At 39.1% G+C, this 15,194-nt stretch overlaps 2 protein-coding genes across 2 annotated transcripts in view; both read right to left on the bottom strand.

The window, feature by feature from the left end:
• SFT2D2 (SFT2 domain containing 2) overlaps positions 1 to 15,194 on the bottom strand; it is a 361,103-nt gene that overhangs the window by 7,457 nt on the left and 338,452 nt on the right. The window lies entirely within an intron of this gene.
• LOC132423486 (lymphotactin-like) lies at positions 9,665 to 12,918 on the bottom strand. The gene is made up of 3 exons (XM_060009289.1): positions 12,804 to 12,918; positions 10,872 to 10,986; positions 9,665 to 9,970 (listed from the first exon to the last, which is right to left on the bottom strand). The coding sequence occupies exons 1-3, from the start codon at positions 12,862 to 12,864 to the stop codon at positions 9,811 to 9,813; spliced, it is 336 nt and encodes a 111-aa protein (XP_059865272.1). The 5' UTR covers positions 12,865 to 12,918; the 3' UTR covers positions 9,665 to 9,810.

Genomic DNA, 15,194 nt, shown 5'->3' with positions numbered 1-15,194 from the left:
ATGTCCGGTAGTGTGTTTTGGTGTGTCTGTGAACTTATTATGATTTTAGGCATCCTCTCTGCTAATGGGTGGCATTGTGTTCCTGTCTTGCTAGTTGTTTGGCATAGGGTGTCCAGCACTGTAGCTTGCTGGTCATTGAGTGGAGCTGGAGATGGAGATCTTCACGTTGAGATGGAGGTCTTTGAGAGAGCTTTCGCTGTTTGATATTACATGGTGCTGGGAGGTCTCTGGTGGATCAGTGTCCTGAACTCTGCTCTCCCATCTCAGAGGCTCAGGCCTGACACCCAGCTAGAGCACCAAGACCCTGTCAGCCACACAGCAGGTTTGTCTTGGGCACTGCAAGATAAGCAGACCTCCGCACTGGACTCTAGAACCTTAAAATGTATATAAAGTCTTTAATGAGGTTCAGTCATGTATACAGACCATCCAGGTGGTCTCAGCCACCTATCGTACTCCTCTCCTTTGGCTTTTAAGTGCTACTCATCTTCCATGGCCAGGTTGAAGTCTTTTTACCCATACAAGCTTTTGTTGACTTACTGCAGTCAACCCACAGTAACCTGCACTTTCTCTGAAACCCATACACCATTGACCTTACCAGCATCATCAAATCATCTAAATGCATGCCACCACTAGTGAGTTTATAACACAAGGCAGACATCAGTAACTGATCACAACACTCTTTCCACCGAGCCAGGAAGTCACCTCAAGATTGCACTCAATACAGAATGTCAGGCAGCCTTGCCAGTCAAGTGGAGTTTATTCTTTTAAAGAAACATACTGTCATCCTCCATCCATTCCATTAACTAGGCAATTATCATTCACCTCTATCTTCTGTTGTCATTACATCCTTATGTGTAGGTATTATCTCCACAACCACATACTAAATACCTTAAGTGATGGCAACTATGTCTTATGTTTCTTTTAATAGTTCTAATTCAGCAGCTATATGTTGAGCTCAGAGGATGGGAAAGCCCTGTTTTTGGTGCTACAGAGAATACAGGGATGAATAAGACACAGTCCCTCCTGCCAAAGGTTCCATTTTTTTGAGGGATAAGTAGTTCATAAATATCTACAACTCATAGCAGAGTAAAATGAATGTCATAAGAAAGTCCTGAAGGTTCAGAGAAGCCACAGATCAGATCCAGTTGGAAGGAGAGGGAAAGGTTTCTTAGAGAAAGTGGTACCTGAGATGAACACTGATGATTGGAGAAAGAGAAAGAGGAGGAAGAATGTCACTCTCCAGGCACAATGAAGAGCATTAGCAAAGCCACCAAAAGAGGAAAGTTTAGAACCCTTCACGTATCTACTTTGGCCTCAAAGTATTGTTACTTAGCCTGATCTCTCATTCGTAGTAGGTATTCAGTGAGTGCTAGTAAGTAGATACTTTAGGCAGTACCTGATTAATTAACAACATAAAGGAACCAAAGAGTCTGTGAGCACCTTATATGAACACACGCACACCCACACAACACACTCCAGAAGATCAGACATTTCCAAAAATGGGACTCCAGGCTCCAACCGGTTACAGAGATATAAGTGAGGGAACACGGAGCAGATTCCTTTTTCTGATTGTGTTGATGCTATTGATGGATTACGGTTTTATTCTTTCGGGATTATGGATCTGAGAGATTTTTAGTCTTCAATCTTTTGAGGAATTTATGTTCAATAGATGTTCTTGGGATGTTTATCAATGGTATGGAAAGAAGTTTTGTACTCAGGTTAACTTGAGGAAACACGTGTCAATTGAGGAGGAAAAAAAAAAAGCACAACATGAGAATTTTGAGTTAAGTTTTATTTGAGACGAAATAAGGACTATAGCCTGAGAGACAGCCTCTCAGATAGCTCCGAGAAACTGCTCTGAAAAGGTGGGGTTGGGGGGTCAGTCTACATGTGATTTTGGTGAAGGGGGATACATGCAATCAGGCACACATTTTGGTAGAGGCTTGCTGCTAGTCACAAGGAGCAGATGTCTCCGTTAATGATTTTAGTGCTTTTCTGGATATGAGAAGATGCAAGAATTTGGGCTCATAAAATCTCCTGAAAATATTTATCTGAAGGCCTGTTCTGCCAGTTTTTCTCAGAGCAGAGTGCCTCATTCCTGATCTCCACACTGAACTCCACACTGAACTCCTTTCACGGTGTGTTGAAGGTCAGCAACTGCAGTGGCTAGTGACTTCATTCTTGTAGAGGCAGATGGCAAGTGACAATTCTTAGCTGGCACACAGGACTAAGTGAGGTTTAATGGCTATCTTTTTCATAGTACTTTTCAGAGACTTTGACAAGCTATGTCACCATGATTCTCCAACAGAAGGAGGATGGTATGATCATTTCCTAAATACATTTGACTAGAGTACCTTTTTTTAAGTGGAGGCTCTCATGGTACAAATATTCCGTAGAACAATTTATGACTTGATGAGTTAAATACAATTATTTAGAAAATATAGAAAATTAAATCCAGTTTTGCCTAAATGGTGAAGACAGAAGCATCAACCAGTAAATGTAAGCATACAGGAAATCTTATAGATTCTTGATCTATTCCCTTTTTTATCTATCCTCCCTTTTACCACCTCCTATTCCAGCCTATCCACTAGGGATAATAAAAGCTGTCATTTATTGAGTCTTCACTATGTGCCAGGCTCTGTTTTAAGTGTTTTGACCCTCGTAATAATCCTATGAAGTCAGCACTATTATTATTCTAATTTTATAAATGAGGCAACCTAAGGCACAGAGAAATTGAAGAATTTCCCCATGGTCACCTATATAGTAAGTGGTAAAACCAGTATACAAATGTATACCAGGCAGAGCTACACTTCTAACTACCACATCAGTGTCTACCCCAGAGAGCAAGAAGGGGAGAGAGAGAAAGACAGAGAGAGCACATGACTAGTCTTCTCTCCTCTTTCACCCGCTGCTTATGACAGGTTAATTTGCCAATACTCCTCTCACCCATCCATCTCTTCACCCACCCATCCATCTCTGCACCCACGCATCTCCTCTACCCAGGCTTCAGAGAAATGGGAATCCACTCTTCCCTCATACAGCACCTGGTGCTTCTGGCTAAGATCATCTCAGTCTAGCCATGTGGCCTTTTGTTTCCTTACTCTATAATGTGAAACTTCTTCCCAAATATCTCATTCAGCAGTTCCACCTTGATGAGAGAAATCACAAGTTTCAGGAGGAAGCAAATTATACAGCCTTAGCAATTACTCTAGGCAGCACAGTGTGAAAGGAAATCAACATATATTACTTGTATTTGATTGAAATTTCTTTTGGAAGGATTGAGGGGAGAGGCGGTGGGGGGGGGGTACAAATTTCTCTCAGCAGAGATTCCTCTAAATTTCCTTCCTAGCTTCCAAAATAATAATTCCAGGTCACTGCTCTGGCCTTCCACTTTCAGCAGTCTGTCCCAATTTTTACTACTTCCTCCCAAAGAAAGAAAAAAATCTCTTTGACCTTCTCCCTCGTCCTCTCTCATCAAACTCCACCTTGCTGTCATGCTTGGGCACTCCTAACTCCCACACAAAACCTTTTCTTTCACCTCATTTCTTTTTTTTTTTTCTCATTATGGATTCATATCTTTGCTCCTCTCTGCCTCTCACTGCCATGTGACAAATCCCTCTTAAAATAACACTGGTGACTCACCCAGTGGATACTGTATTCCCTTTATGTGTACCTTTTTTCACCAAGGGGCATAAGGTTTCACAGATATTCAGTTTTATTTTTACCTCATCCTTGTAAAAAGATAGTCTGTCAAACAGGGATAGAAATGTAGTTTGGGCTTTAAGTCTGAATTATTTGAGTATTAAGGTTGATAATCAGTTTTTTCATCTTTCAGACCTCCTCCTTCTCTGCATCTCTTCCTTGGTACTATTTATTTTCTTCAGAGTCTATTAGTAACCACACTAAAATCTTACCAATCAGTCGTGCTGTTTCTTAACCATCCACCCAAGCTGGAAACCTCAGTGCAGTTTCAACTCCTCCAACTAACTTATTCTCCACATCCAGTTGATAACCAAGCCATTCTAATTCTGTCTCAGGCCCCTCACTGCTACAGCCTAATTCAGGCCACCATATCCTCCAGCCTGGACCCATCTTTTCCAACCTGACTCAGTGTTCACTTCACTATTCCCCTCCACCCTCAACCATTTTCTGCCCTCCTCCAAGTCAAATTTGATTATGCTGCTCCCTGGGACCCACTATTTAAAATCACACCCTTTGGCATGGCACTCTGGGTGATCTCAATCTAGCCTTGACTTCCTTTCCTCTGTGATTTCTGAGCTCTATACCCCAGCTACCCTAGAAATGAGCAGTTTCCCTGAACAGGCCTTGATTTACCTGCCTCTGTTCTTTCTCATTCGCACAGTTCCCTCTGGCAGGACTGTCCACCCCTACTGTTTCATCCTGGCATTTTTCTTCTCAGGTTTAAAGGTACAGTTTTTATATCACCTTTTCTGCAGAGCTTTTCCTAACCTTCCCAGCACAGATTTAAATATTCTCTCTTCTGCATTCCTATAGCTCTTTATGATAACTGCTAAGGTACAGATACGTATAATGTAGTGTATATTCCACAAAAATTTATTGGAAGCCTATGATGTGCCAGGCACTATACCAGGTACTAGGTACACAGAGATCAAATTCGCAGTCCCTACCCTGACTACTAAGTAAGATAGAAAGTAAAGAAAAATAAATTTGTATTTCAGAGTAATATGAATGATAGTAGAGGTAAGCCCAGGGGCTGAGTGGGCCCATGAGAGGGGTGTCACCTAGGCTGGGGACATCAGAAAGGTCTCTAAGAGGAGGTGAGCCCTGAGCTAAGTTGTTTGGAACATTCAAGTGGGAAAGTCTTTGGTGACTGCACTTTCTCCCCATGAGATCATGGGCTTTATGATAGCAGACTAGATCCTGTGCTCCTTGTAGTATGCAGGTGCTCCACAAATATTCAGAAAATTGAATAACTGATATCAAGTTTATTGCCTCTCAACCCTGCCTTCTCCTTCCTCTTGGTGGTTGGCTTCAATCTTGACTACACAGATCCAATCTCAGCTCAGCCAATAAAAAAGTGTAAATAATAAAGCAAGTCCCATAAAGGCAATATTCTCCCATCTCAAACCTGGCTCCCCACATCCAAAGAAGCAGTGATTGGATTTGCTGGTCTGAGGCATTTGGCATGTACAGCGGGGCTACACAGCCAGAGTTAGGCAATTATGCATCGTTAATGTGCTCCCGGGCTAAGCAGAAAAAAAACATGAGGAAAAGGAAAAATGTGTCACAGCACGCCAGGCCAAGTTCAAAAGTTATCAAGCCCAGAGCCACTTCCCAACTGTCTTCCCAGCTCCTGTTTTCCTCTCTGCACACCGTTTACCACCTGGCAGCCAGCGTCATTTCCCACTACCTTTAGGATGGAGTAAAACTCCTCCATCTGGCAGACAAAGCCATTGGTGATCTCCTCCATCTCTCTAACCTCACCTTTTGTTCACACTCTCTTTTTTGTCAAAGCTTAGCTTTGTCCCTCAGTCATATTAAACTACTTTCATTTCCTTAATGCATCTGGATTTCTCTTGCCTGCTGGTCTTTTCATGTGTTGCTTGTTCCTTTGCCTGGATTGCACTGAACTCCCCTGGATAACTCTGACTCATTCTTTAGGTCTCAGGTTAAAAGGTATTTTCAAGGGGAAGCCTGTCCTGACCCTCTCCACCTGCTAAGACCTGGACAGGTTTGCTCCTGTCTGCCCAAACTTCACACTCCCTGCTTCCCCTATCATCACAGGTTACAGTATTGTTGAAATTGTCTGCTTAGTTGGGTAAGCTCCCTGAAGGTGAGGATTGTGTCTGGTTTCACCACTGCGTTCCAGTGCTCAGCAAAGTGTCTGAACTACGTTAGGCACTCAGTAAGAATCTGTTGGCTGAGTGAGTAGATAAAAGAACCCTGGGGTGGAGTGGAAGGTTGGGGTTAGCAGATGCAAACTATTATATATAGAATGGATAAACAACAAAGTCCTACTGTATAGCACAGAGAACTATATTCAATCTCCTGTGATAAACCATAATGGAAAAGAATATAAAAAAGAATATATATATACATATATAATATACACATATATAAAAAACTGAATCACTTTGCTGTACAGCAGTAATAACACAACATTGTAAATCAACTATACTTCAATATAAAAAAATAAATATAAATAAATAAATAAATACCCTGGAGTAAGGAATAGAAGGCACATCTTATCAGAATGTAAGCTCTGTGAAAGCAGAGGCTTTGTTCTGCTTATGGTTACAGCCTCTGGCATATAATAGACCGTCAACAAATATTTACTGAATGAATGAGCTAATTAATTAATTAGGTTGGTTAAATGAAAATATTATGTAGGTCTTAGTAGACTTTTCATGGATATATTACATATGGTTTGGTCTTTGGGAAACTGGCTCCTAAAGCGAGGAAGGCAGCATGACATAGTGGTCAAGAGCATGAACTTGGAGCCAGGCTTCCATGGGTTCAAATCTGAACTCTATCCAACACAAGCCAATAGTTTATGTCTTAGGCGTTTTGTCTTTAACTGAGGTCTATAATGTGATTAAATGTCTTAACATTTGCAAATCAATGAAATAGTGCTGGTTACATAGTAAAAACTAGTTAAGTATTTGCTATAGACAACAGAACAATATTACAAAATGGAAAGTCAAGAAGTATTGTCCACAGTTGACCAAATAAGAAATAAATGATAGGTATATTACCTAAATCTATAAACATAGATAATTAAAATATCAACATAATTATATGTAGAGAATGGAAGAAGTGAACTAAATCCTCATGTATCATAAGGGCAGCCACAAACAATGCCCAAAATTCATAGCCCGGGAATTAATGGTGACCAAACATTGGTGATTTGAAGGTGACTATCAGAAGAACCATCAGCTAAAAGAGTTAAAGCAGTTGTCTGTGAGGAGGAAGGTTAGAAAACAGGAAGAATAGGGCAGGAAATTATCCATTTTCATTAGTACTCCTTTTGTACTACTTAAACTTTTGACCATGTTCATGTATTACTTTGATAAAATAAAAATATTTTTTAAATAATTGCATAGAAAAAGGCAAATGGGAAGTACTTGTTGTAGTCTTCAAATACTTCTAATTTATGTGTAAAAATCTGAGACTGGTGAGATAATGTGGCCCTGCTCAGAGATTGCCTACATCATACCCACTCTAAGAAGACTTGTAGATTATCACTCTCCTTCCTGAGGCTGAGATATCACAGAAAGTTGCTATCTGAGATCAGGCTCAGTTTCTCAATAACTGTGTGCTCTTAGCCAAGACAATCAAGCTCTCTGTGGCTCAGTTTTCCCACCAATTAAATTTCAGTAACAGTTTTATACTCACTTTATTGTTACATCAAATATCTAGGAAAGAATAGAATACGCTACAAATATTACAATCACAGTGGAAGAATTTCCTAGAGAAGAGAGAAATATGTGACACCATCTTTCTTCAAACCAACTTAGGATGCATCCTCCATTTCTTATTAATAATAGTCATTCATAATTATATGTAAATTCAGAAAAAAATTTAGAGAACATTCTCAGGATAATTATTCCCTTCTCTCTTGAGCATGCCCATATTATTACCTGTTTCAAACGCTCGACTACAATTGGTTTTCTTACATCATAGTGTCATCCACTGGTCTATGATTTCCTGGAGAGCAGAAGTGGTGTTTTACTTACCTTGATGTATACTAAGCTTAACACAGTGACTGTCTTATAGCAAGTACCCAAAACTGTTTGCTGAATTGAACTTTCTGTTAATAAAGTTTATTTTGTGTTATATATAATTTTAGAAATATGAAAGAGTAGAATGAAGGAAATAATGTAATATATGTTATTCCTCCCATTCATCCAACAAATATCAATTGACTCCCCACACACAGTTCTATGCTAGGCACTGGGGACCTGGTGTAATAATACACACAAGCAGCTTCCAGTCTAATTTCAGGATTGGGGTGGGGGAAGCACAGACAGGCAAATAAGCAATTTCAATATAAATTGGTAAGTTTTAGGTTAAAGTTAAGTATAAGACACCACAAGAGCACAAAAGGGGGGTCACCAGCCACTAAAACAATTAATATTTTGAGATCTCTTCTTCTTAGATTATTTCTTTGAATTGAATTGAAATCCATTAAACCACAGCACTATAGTTAGTAGACACAGGTCCTACCTAAATGATTCAAAACATCGAGTCAGTTAGTTAAAAGTTATGTGCACTATTTGGTTGAAACCACTTAGCATCACATAGCCACCTTAGATAATGTGCCAAGTTAGTAAAATGCGTTTACCCATATCCTTCCACATGTCGTATTATTATTATTTCATGAAAACCTCTAGGGTTTGGGAGACATTTGGGGAATGCAAGTACATGTTCATTAAGGAAACTTTCCTTTCATCTTCTGTGACTTGACTTTGCTATGTTTCACCCCTCATAAAACAGGTGTTTTCTTCTCAGTGTTTTCTTAAAAACCAGCTTTGAAAGTTATTGTGGGCAAATAGCAATAGGGAAGGATAGATGACCCCACTTTTCACTATGAGGAAGTGTTTTAATGGTTTCCTCTGTGGTTCACTAGTTGGATGAGATTAGAAGTAAAACTGATTCCAACAAACTGCCCTCAGGTAACATTCTAAAAATACTTGACATTGTGGAGTGTCCCCTTAGGACTAGAAAACAGTTAGTCCTTTCTCTTCCCTTGAAGTTATCAAGGTCTGATCAGTTCTTAACTATTTAAAGTCAGATAGAAGTGAACGTGTACATCATCAGCTACTTGGATAGTAGAGTCTTAAACACGAAGCAAATTAGAAATTTAATAAGAACAGGAGGGCATGAGTCTGGGGTGTTTAGTGACCAGATGAAGTAGCTTTAATTAAAACTTTACTGCAAATTGTGATCACATTCAAAAAATGTTCCTGGTGACAGTTTGGGATGTTAAAACCTTACTGGCAAAAAAAAAAAAAAAAAAAAAGCATGACTTGTATGATAACTAGAGTAGTGACAATTATGGAAATCACAGAAAGACAGTGAGATCATTGCCCAATTTGAGGAGAACTGATTTTTGTTTGAATAAATTATCCTTTCATCAAAAGTCTGATCCTTGCTACTTTGGCAAATGAAAGAAGTGGCAAGTTATATTTGTTTTCTTTCCTTTACAGGACATCACATGAAACACAGAGGTATGTGTTTGCTCCAGATCAAACTTGAATGAAGCCACTTTTTGAGTAGCAAACCCTCAGTATGGGGACCAAATAATTGTTGGATGATTTTCTTGCTTATTCCATAAAAAAAGAACTCCATTATGAAGACAGGTTGAAGTAGATATTAAATTGTCATTACCACAGGTGTCAACTATGACTCGTGTAGGTTGAAATAGATATTAAATTGTATTATCAGAGGTGCCAACTATGACTCATGTGTAGAGAACCATTTTACTCTAGAACCTAAAAATGATGAATATATCTTTCATCGCTGATAAACACTGACCAAAATCTCTCCCATCATGGATACCATCAACGAAGTACAGTTAGGACAGAAATAGACACAAATGATGTATTATTTTTCCCAATATGTAATGAATAAACTTTGGTACTGTTCTTAATAATAAATATTTATTAATTAGAGCATCTAAATGAATATGAAAGACATAAAAATATAAAAACAATAATTTGACTCATGCAGCACTTTTATAAAAGGTGAATATAATGTAATGAGTCCATGAGCTTTAAAGGGAAATGAGCTGCCTGGCTAGTGAGGGGACAAGACGCCAGAGGGTCACTACCCACTCAGGATCACAGCTGTACTGCTGGATTGTTGGGCTCCTGTAGGCTTGGTCTGGCTCACATTTCTCCTGGTGGACTTTACTGTTCGGACTGCTTTTTTCACCCATTCAACTTGTGGATCAGCACAGACTTTAAGGCCACGTCTGGTAATAAATCTGCAATGCAAAGAAAAAATAGACAAAGTCAGTCACATCCTCAAAGTCTTGGGACCAGAAGTTAAGATCAGATCATATATAAGAGATCTTGTGCAGAAATGACTGGACGAAACAGTCTTTCAGATTCAGGAGAACATAAATGAAAATCTTTCCTCTGCAATCTATTTTCCCATAAAGGAGAAATAGCTCCAGGTAATACCCAGATCCCTGGCTCAGCATAAATTGCAGGCTCCTTTTCTCATCATTGCTACCAGGTGATGTAATTAAACCGGACATTTGAGGTCATCTAGTCCAATTATTACATATCATTTCTTTTTCAAATTTAAACACACTCATCTTATTTTCTGGACAAAAGGTAATTTCTTTATCATATTTTGGGAGGTAAAGTTGCAATTGTGTGTTGGGAAGAGTTGCTGTTCTGAAGATGAGATCCTAGAAAGAGAACGGTACCATGTAGGCTAGTTGTTGACACTATTCCTCGAGATATGGCAACTGATAAAATATGGCACTCTACTCCAGCCCACCATAAGGGCAGAGAAAGGCAGGGAAGGGGAAGGATGGGAAGGAAGGCATCCCATACCAGTGTGTCTCTACGGTCAAATCCTGATCTGAACCAGCCAGCTATAAACCTAACCCTCGGGACTGAGCATATTATTCATCTGATTCCCAGTTAGATTCTTCTGCTAAGATAAAGCAGAAAGGAGGGTGATATCCTTCACTTGTTGCCAATTTTTTGTCATAAACATTGTTTGGGGCTACATAAAGGCATGGTTCATATGGAAAAACAGAAAGACTATTGGCTATGTTGAGGTTTTCCTCCTTGTTGACATTTTTCCTGAGGAGGGCAGCATTTCTATATACTGTGTTCCATCAAGCCCAGATTTGGGGGAGAGCAACTCACATCACTGCTTTCATGGGGCCCTCCTTGATGGTGTAGGTCTTGATTTTTTTAATTGGCAGTTGCTTGGTAGTCAGACTCACACAGATGTTCTTGTCTAGAACTTCACTCCCCACACCTGGTAAAGAAAACCAAACAAACAAAAATAAAATATAATTGTTAATACTATCAATGTTAGAGTGCTGTAAATAAAATGAAGAGTGATCTGATAAAGAGTAATTTGGGGAAGGCAACACTAAATGTGGGAGAGGTAGTTCATTCTTGACTGAATAAATAAAGGTGTCCTCATTTTAAATGGTAGAATGTGAAATATGTAAGGGAAGTAGTTCATTAAATACTCATCCTCAATAGAAATGGCCCCGGAGGATTAAACCTTCTAAGTTTAGAGAACATCTTACATTGGAGAAGGGAAAATAACTTGGGAGAGTTAATAATAGTAAGGGTTTTCTAAAATCTAAAAAGGGTTTCTAAGTGCTGATTTATTCCTAAGCTGGAGACTGGCATTTGCTACTCAGGGAAGCAAGTATTCTCAGAGAATATTTCTCAGAGAAATATTCAGCAAAAAAGCATCTTAAATAATAGCCAATGTTGATGAAGTTTGAGCTATAGTGTTGCTGGTATCAGAAGGCATTTTATAAACATGAAACTGACCCGGTGTTCACTACCATTGCTCTTCAGCTCTCCTTCTCTCCATCACACAATATCCAGCCTGCACATTCTTAATCCTCTACATTTGCCAACTTACTTTTAATGCTGAACTGTCGCTGACCGCAGTGAAAGAGGGAAATACCCAAGTGTCTACAGTCTTCCTCAGTCTTATTTCCCCTACCCGTACATGGGTTTCTACCAAATGGCAGCCTGTTTTCTCAGACAAATGCCAGCCAGCCATGGTTAAGACATTTGGCCTAAAGTTTTTGTTTCATCAATATTTTTTTTTAATTTGGGGCACAATTTCAGGGAGTTCCAGACATTGCCATCTCTATTTACGGACACCCTTGGCATCCACGATCAGGTTCAGATATTCTAGTCTAAGTAATAAGTCTATGGATTAGAAGGTTGAAAGGAGAGTTAACTGAAACATTAATTATACCCAAAGGATATTCCCTCTTGTGGCCAGAGCCACAAGGAGAAATATACTCCAACCAGCTTGGAAAAAATGATCTTTGAAGAAATATGTGTAGAATGCTCAGGTAAGTCTCAGTATAACTAAGTCTCATCTGGGTATGTCTTGTAGGTTTATCTGATTGTATATAAGACGTTGATATTTGTTAGCACTTATGGTCTCTTATAAACTCAAGAAATTGATCATCAGTGGGAACAACATTCATAGCAGTAATAACAGACTCTCCTACACACTTAATGTAAAATTGATTTCCTGGGTGTAAAGGTGTGAGCTACCAGTCATTTTTGTTTTAATAGAACATTGTTTTGCTTCAGAACATAAACCATCTACTTCATTCCCACTATGTGAACTCTCAAAATTTTTGAGATTTTATCAAGGTCAATATTAAATAGGCAAAAGCTTCAAAGGTATATACAATCGTCATCAGCATTCCACAACTAACATTAATCAAGAAGTTAGGACTTGTGTGGAAACCTGATAAGTGATCATAAGATTTATTTCATTTTAATCCCTGGTAAGCGTATCGGTTATTACATTCTTCTTATAGATAAGGAAGCACAGGCACAGAGAGGTAAAGAAATTTACACCAAATCGCCCAATTGTGAAAAATAGGAGCCCAGATTGTGACCAAGTTCTATCTTCAAAATCTACAAAGTCTCCTAGAGTCAAGTTATTCCCATTTTCACTAGGGAAGTCTGAGGCTAAGCTGGGCGAAAGTTTACTGCAGTCAAAGCTTGAGTCAAAACGAAAATGTGTGGCCACTGCCTGCATACATAGATGCTCCTTATCTCATAAATAAGCTTTTGACTTACCTTCCACAGTGTATGCGGCGAGACAGCAGATCCCGAGGAAGGCCAGGATGAAAAGTCTCATGGCTGAGGTCCTGATGAGCTGTGCAGCGAGAGGCTGAGGAACTGATCCTTTCAGTCTCCTTTATTCCTCCAGTGATCAGCGCACTTCCTGTGGTGAGAGGGCGCTTCCGAGGTGGGTGTGGAATCACGGAAAGTCTTTGCAATACTGATGCTTTCTTTGGTTGAAAAAATAAGTTCCTTTGTCCCCACTCATACTAACCCAACACCTTGTGGCCTTTTCTCTCCTGTGGTTAACGTGTCCGCGAAACCAAATATGTGCACAGAAGAAACATAGTTGTCTCATCTCCTGCCACCAGTCTAAATTCAAACCTTCCACTGCACACATGCCCCAAGGCCATGCCAGTGTCATGGCCCAGCACAGAGACAGTGTAAAGGAAACAAGGTGGAGTGGTCCCTGTGGTCCATCTCCCCCACCTGCCTCATGGAACATCAGCTGTGACATGAGGCTTCCACCACTGTGAATCCTAAGCCCAGTGACACCTTAGGGAGGTGAAAGGATGCTATTGCTTCCCTGAGCTCCTCACTCCTCTGCCTTAATCTTATTTCTCTCCTCTGCCCTCATTCAAGTGATCCCCTTTCTTTACACCAGCCTCCCCACATACCCAAGAAACATTTCAATAATGTTTGGAGCCTGTCTATATGCACGGGTTTGGTTTATTGTAACTTAATACATACCTTTTTAAAAGATTTTGAAAAGTTGTCCTGACATAAAATTTTGGAAAAAAGAAAAAGGAAATTATCTATAATCTTACCATTCTGACTGTTTTTGTTTTTAATGTTTTTCAATGAGTCTCTATTGTTATACATGTTTTGCAGAGTTGTGACAATTATAAATACTAATTTTACATCTATGTAAATATGTTGCCATGTTTCTTCATAATCTTCCTGTTTCTACTCTGATTAAACACAGACACATTAAACCATTCCCTTTTAACTTATTTTTATGTCAACCACATCTATAAGGTAAATTTTCATTAAATACACTGAATCTTTTGCTTTTAATCATCAGGAGTAGGTTAACTAGGCAAAAATCATATGATCATCTTTATAACTCTTGCTACATATTGACATATATACTTCCCAAAATGTAATTTCCATTTGCAATGCTTCCAGCAGGGTTTCACTGTAATTGTTGCAAGACAACCTCTCTGTTGCTCAATTTGCTTTTTTGGGTTTTGTCTTGTTTTGTTTAATATAGGTATGTATAAAATGCATTTATAAATTATATGTGTAGCTAAAAGGTTTTGTCATTACTATTCAGGGATATGAAAATAATATTCTGATTAAATATATGTATAGCTAAAAGTTTTTGCCATTGCTATTAAGGATATGAAAACAAATTCCTATATTTCTAAGAAAATTATAGGTTAAGCTCTAAGATAGTTTTCATTAGTGGCATTTAATTTACCACCCAGATTTTACTCAGAAATTCAAATAGCTTTTTAGTTATCTCCACTTAGCTACACCATCAGTTCTTAAACTCTGAACACACCATTCCACTCAAAATGCTTCTCTTCCTATTACTCCTTGACATGGAATAATGTGCTGTCATCTATTCAGTTTCCAAATACAGACTACTTGCATCATCTTAGACATTGCTAGTCACCCATATGTTGCTCTCAACCAAACTGGACTAAGTATACCTTCAAAGTAGCTCTTCTATATGTCTTCTCCTCTCTCTCCACACTGCTCAAGGCAGGACCTCATCACTCCTTGTTAGGACTACTGCAGTATACCAACTGATTCCCCAGGCCTGGGTCTCCTCTCTTTCCAATGTATCCTACACAGCCTTGCCAGAATAACCATTCTAAAGCCTTAATCTAATCAACTTGTTTTCCTGCTGAGAACCTCTTTGCTACTTCCCATTGCCTACAGGATTCATTTCAAACCTCACATCGTCATAAATAAAGGTGTTCAAGATATAACACGCTTTTCTTTCAAGACTCATCTTTCACCACTCATGCACATGCTCCAAAACCTCTAGCCTTAATATGTGCGCGATCATCCAAATGGGCCATTCTCTTTTCTACTCCCAACATAGTGCTTCCTTTATCTGGAATGCCCATCTCAGCTCCCTACATAATCATTTGTAAACTCATCCTCTTTCTACAAGTTTTCCTGAATTCTCCAGATACAATTAAGTTGTGCCATCTTCTATGCTCTCTTGGAACTTTCTAGCCACCACTGTTCTATCACTAATCTCATTTTATTCTCCTACTCAATTACATTTCTGCATCTTCCACTAGATGGCAGGCTGCTTGAGAGTAGGGAATTTGCCTCAGTGCTGTCTGGGTCTCTGGCACTAGCAAAATGTTTGCTATATAGTGGTCA

Source organism: Delphinus delphis, chromosome 1 (genome assembly GCF_949987515.2).
Source record: "Delphinus delphis chromosome 1, mDelDel1.2, whole genome shotgun sequence".
Lineage (NCBI taxonomy): Eukaryota > Metazoa > Chordata > Mammalia > Artiodactyla > Delphinidae > Delphinus > Delphinus delphis.
Note: the sequence above shows the minus strand (reverse complement) of the source record. Positions and strands in the feature narration are given on the sequence as shown.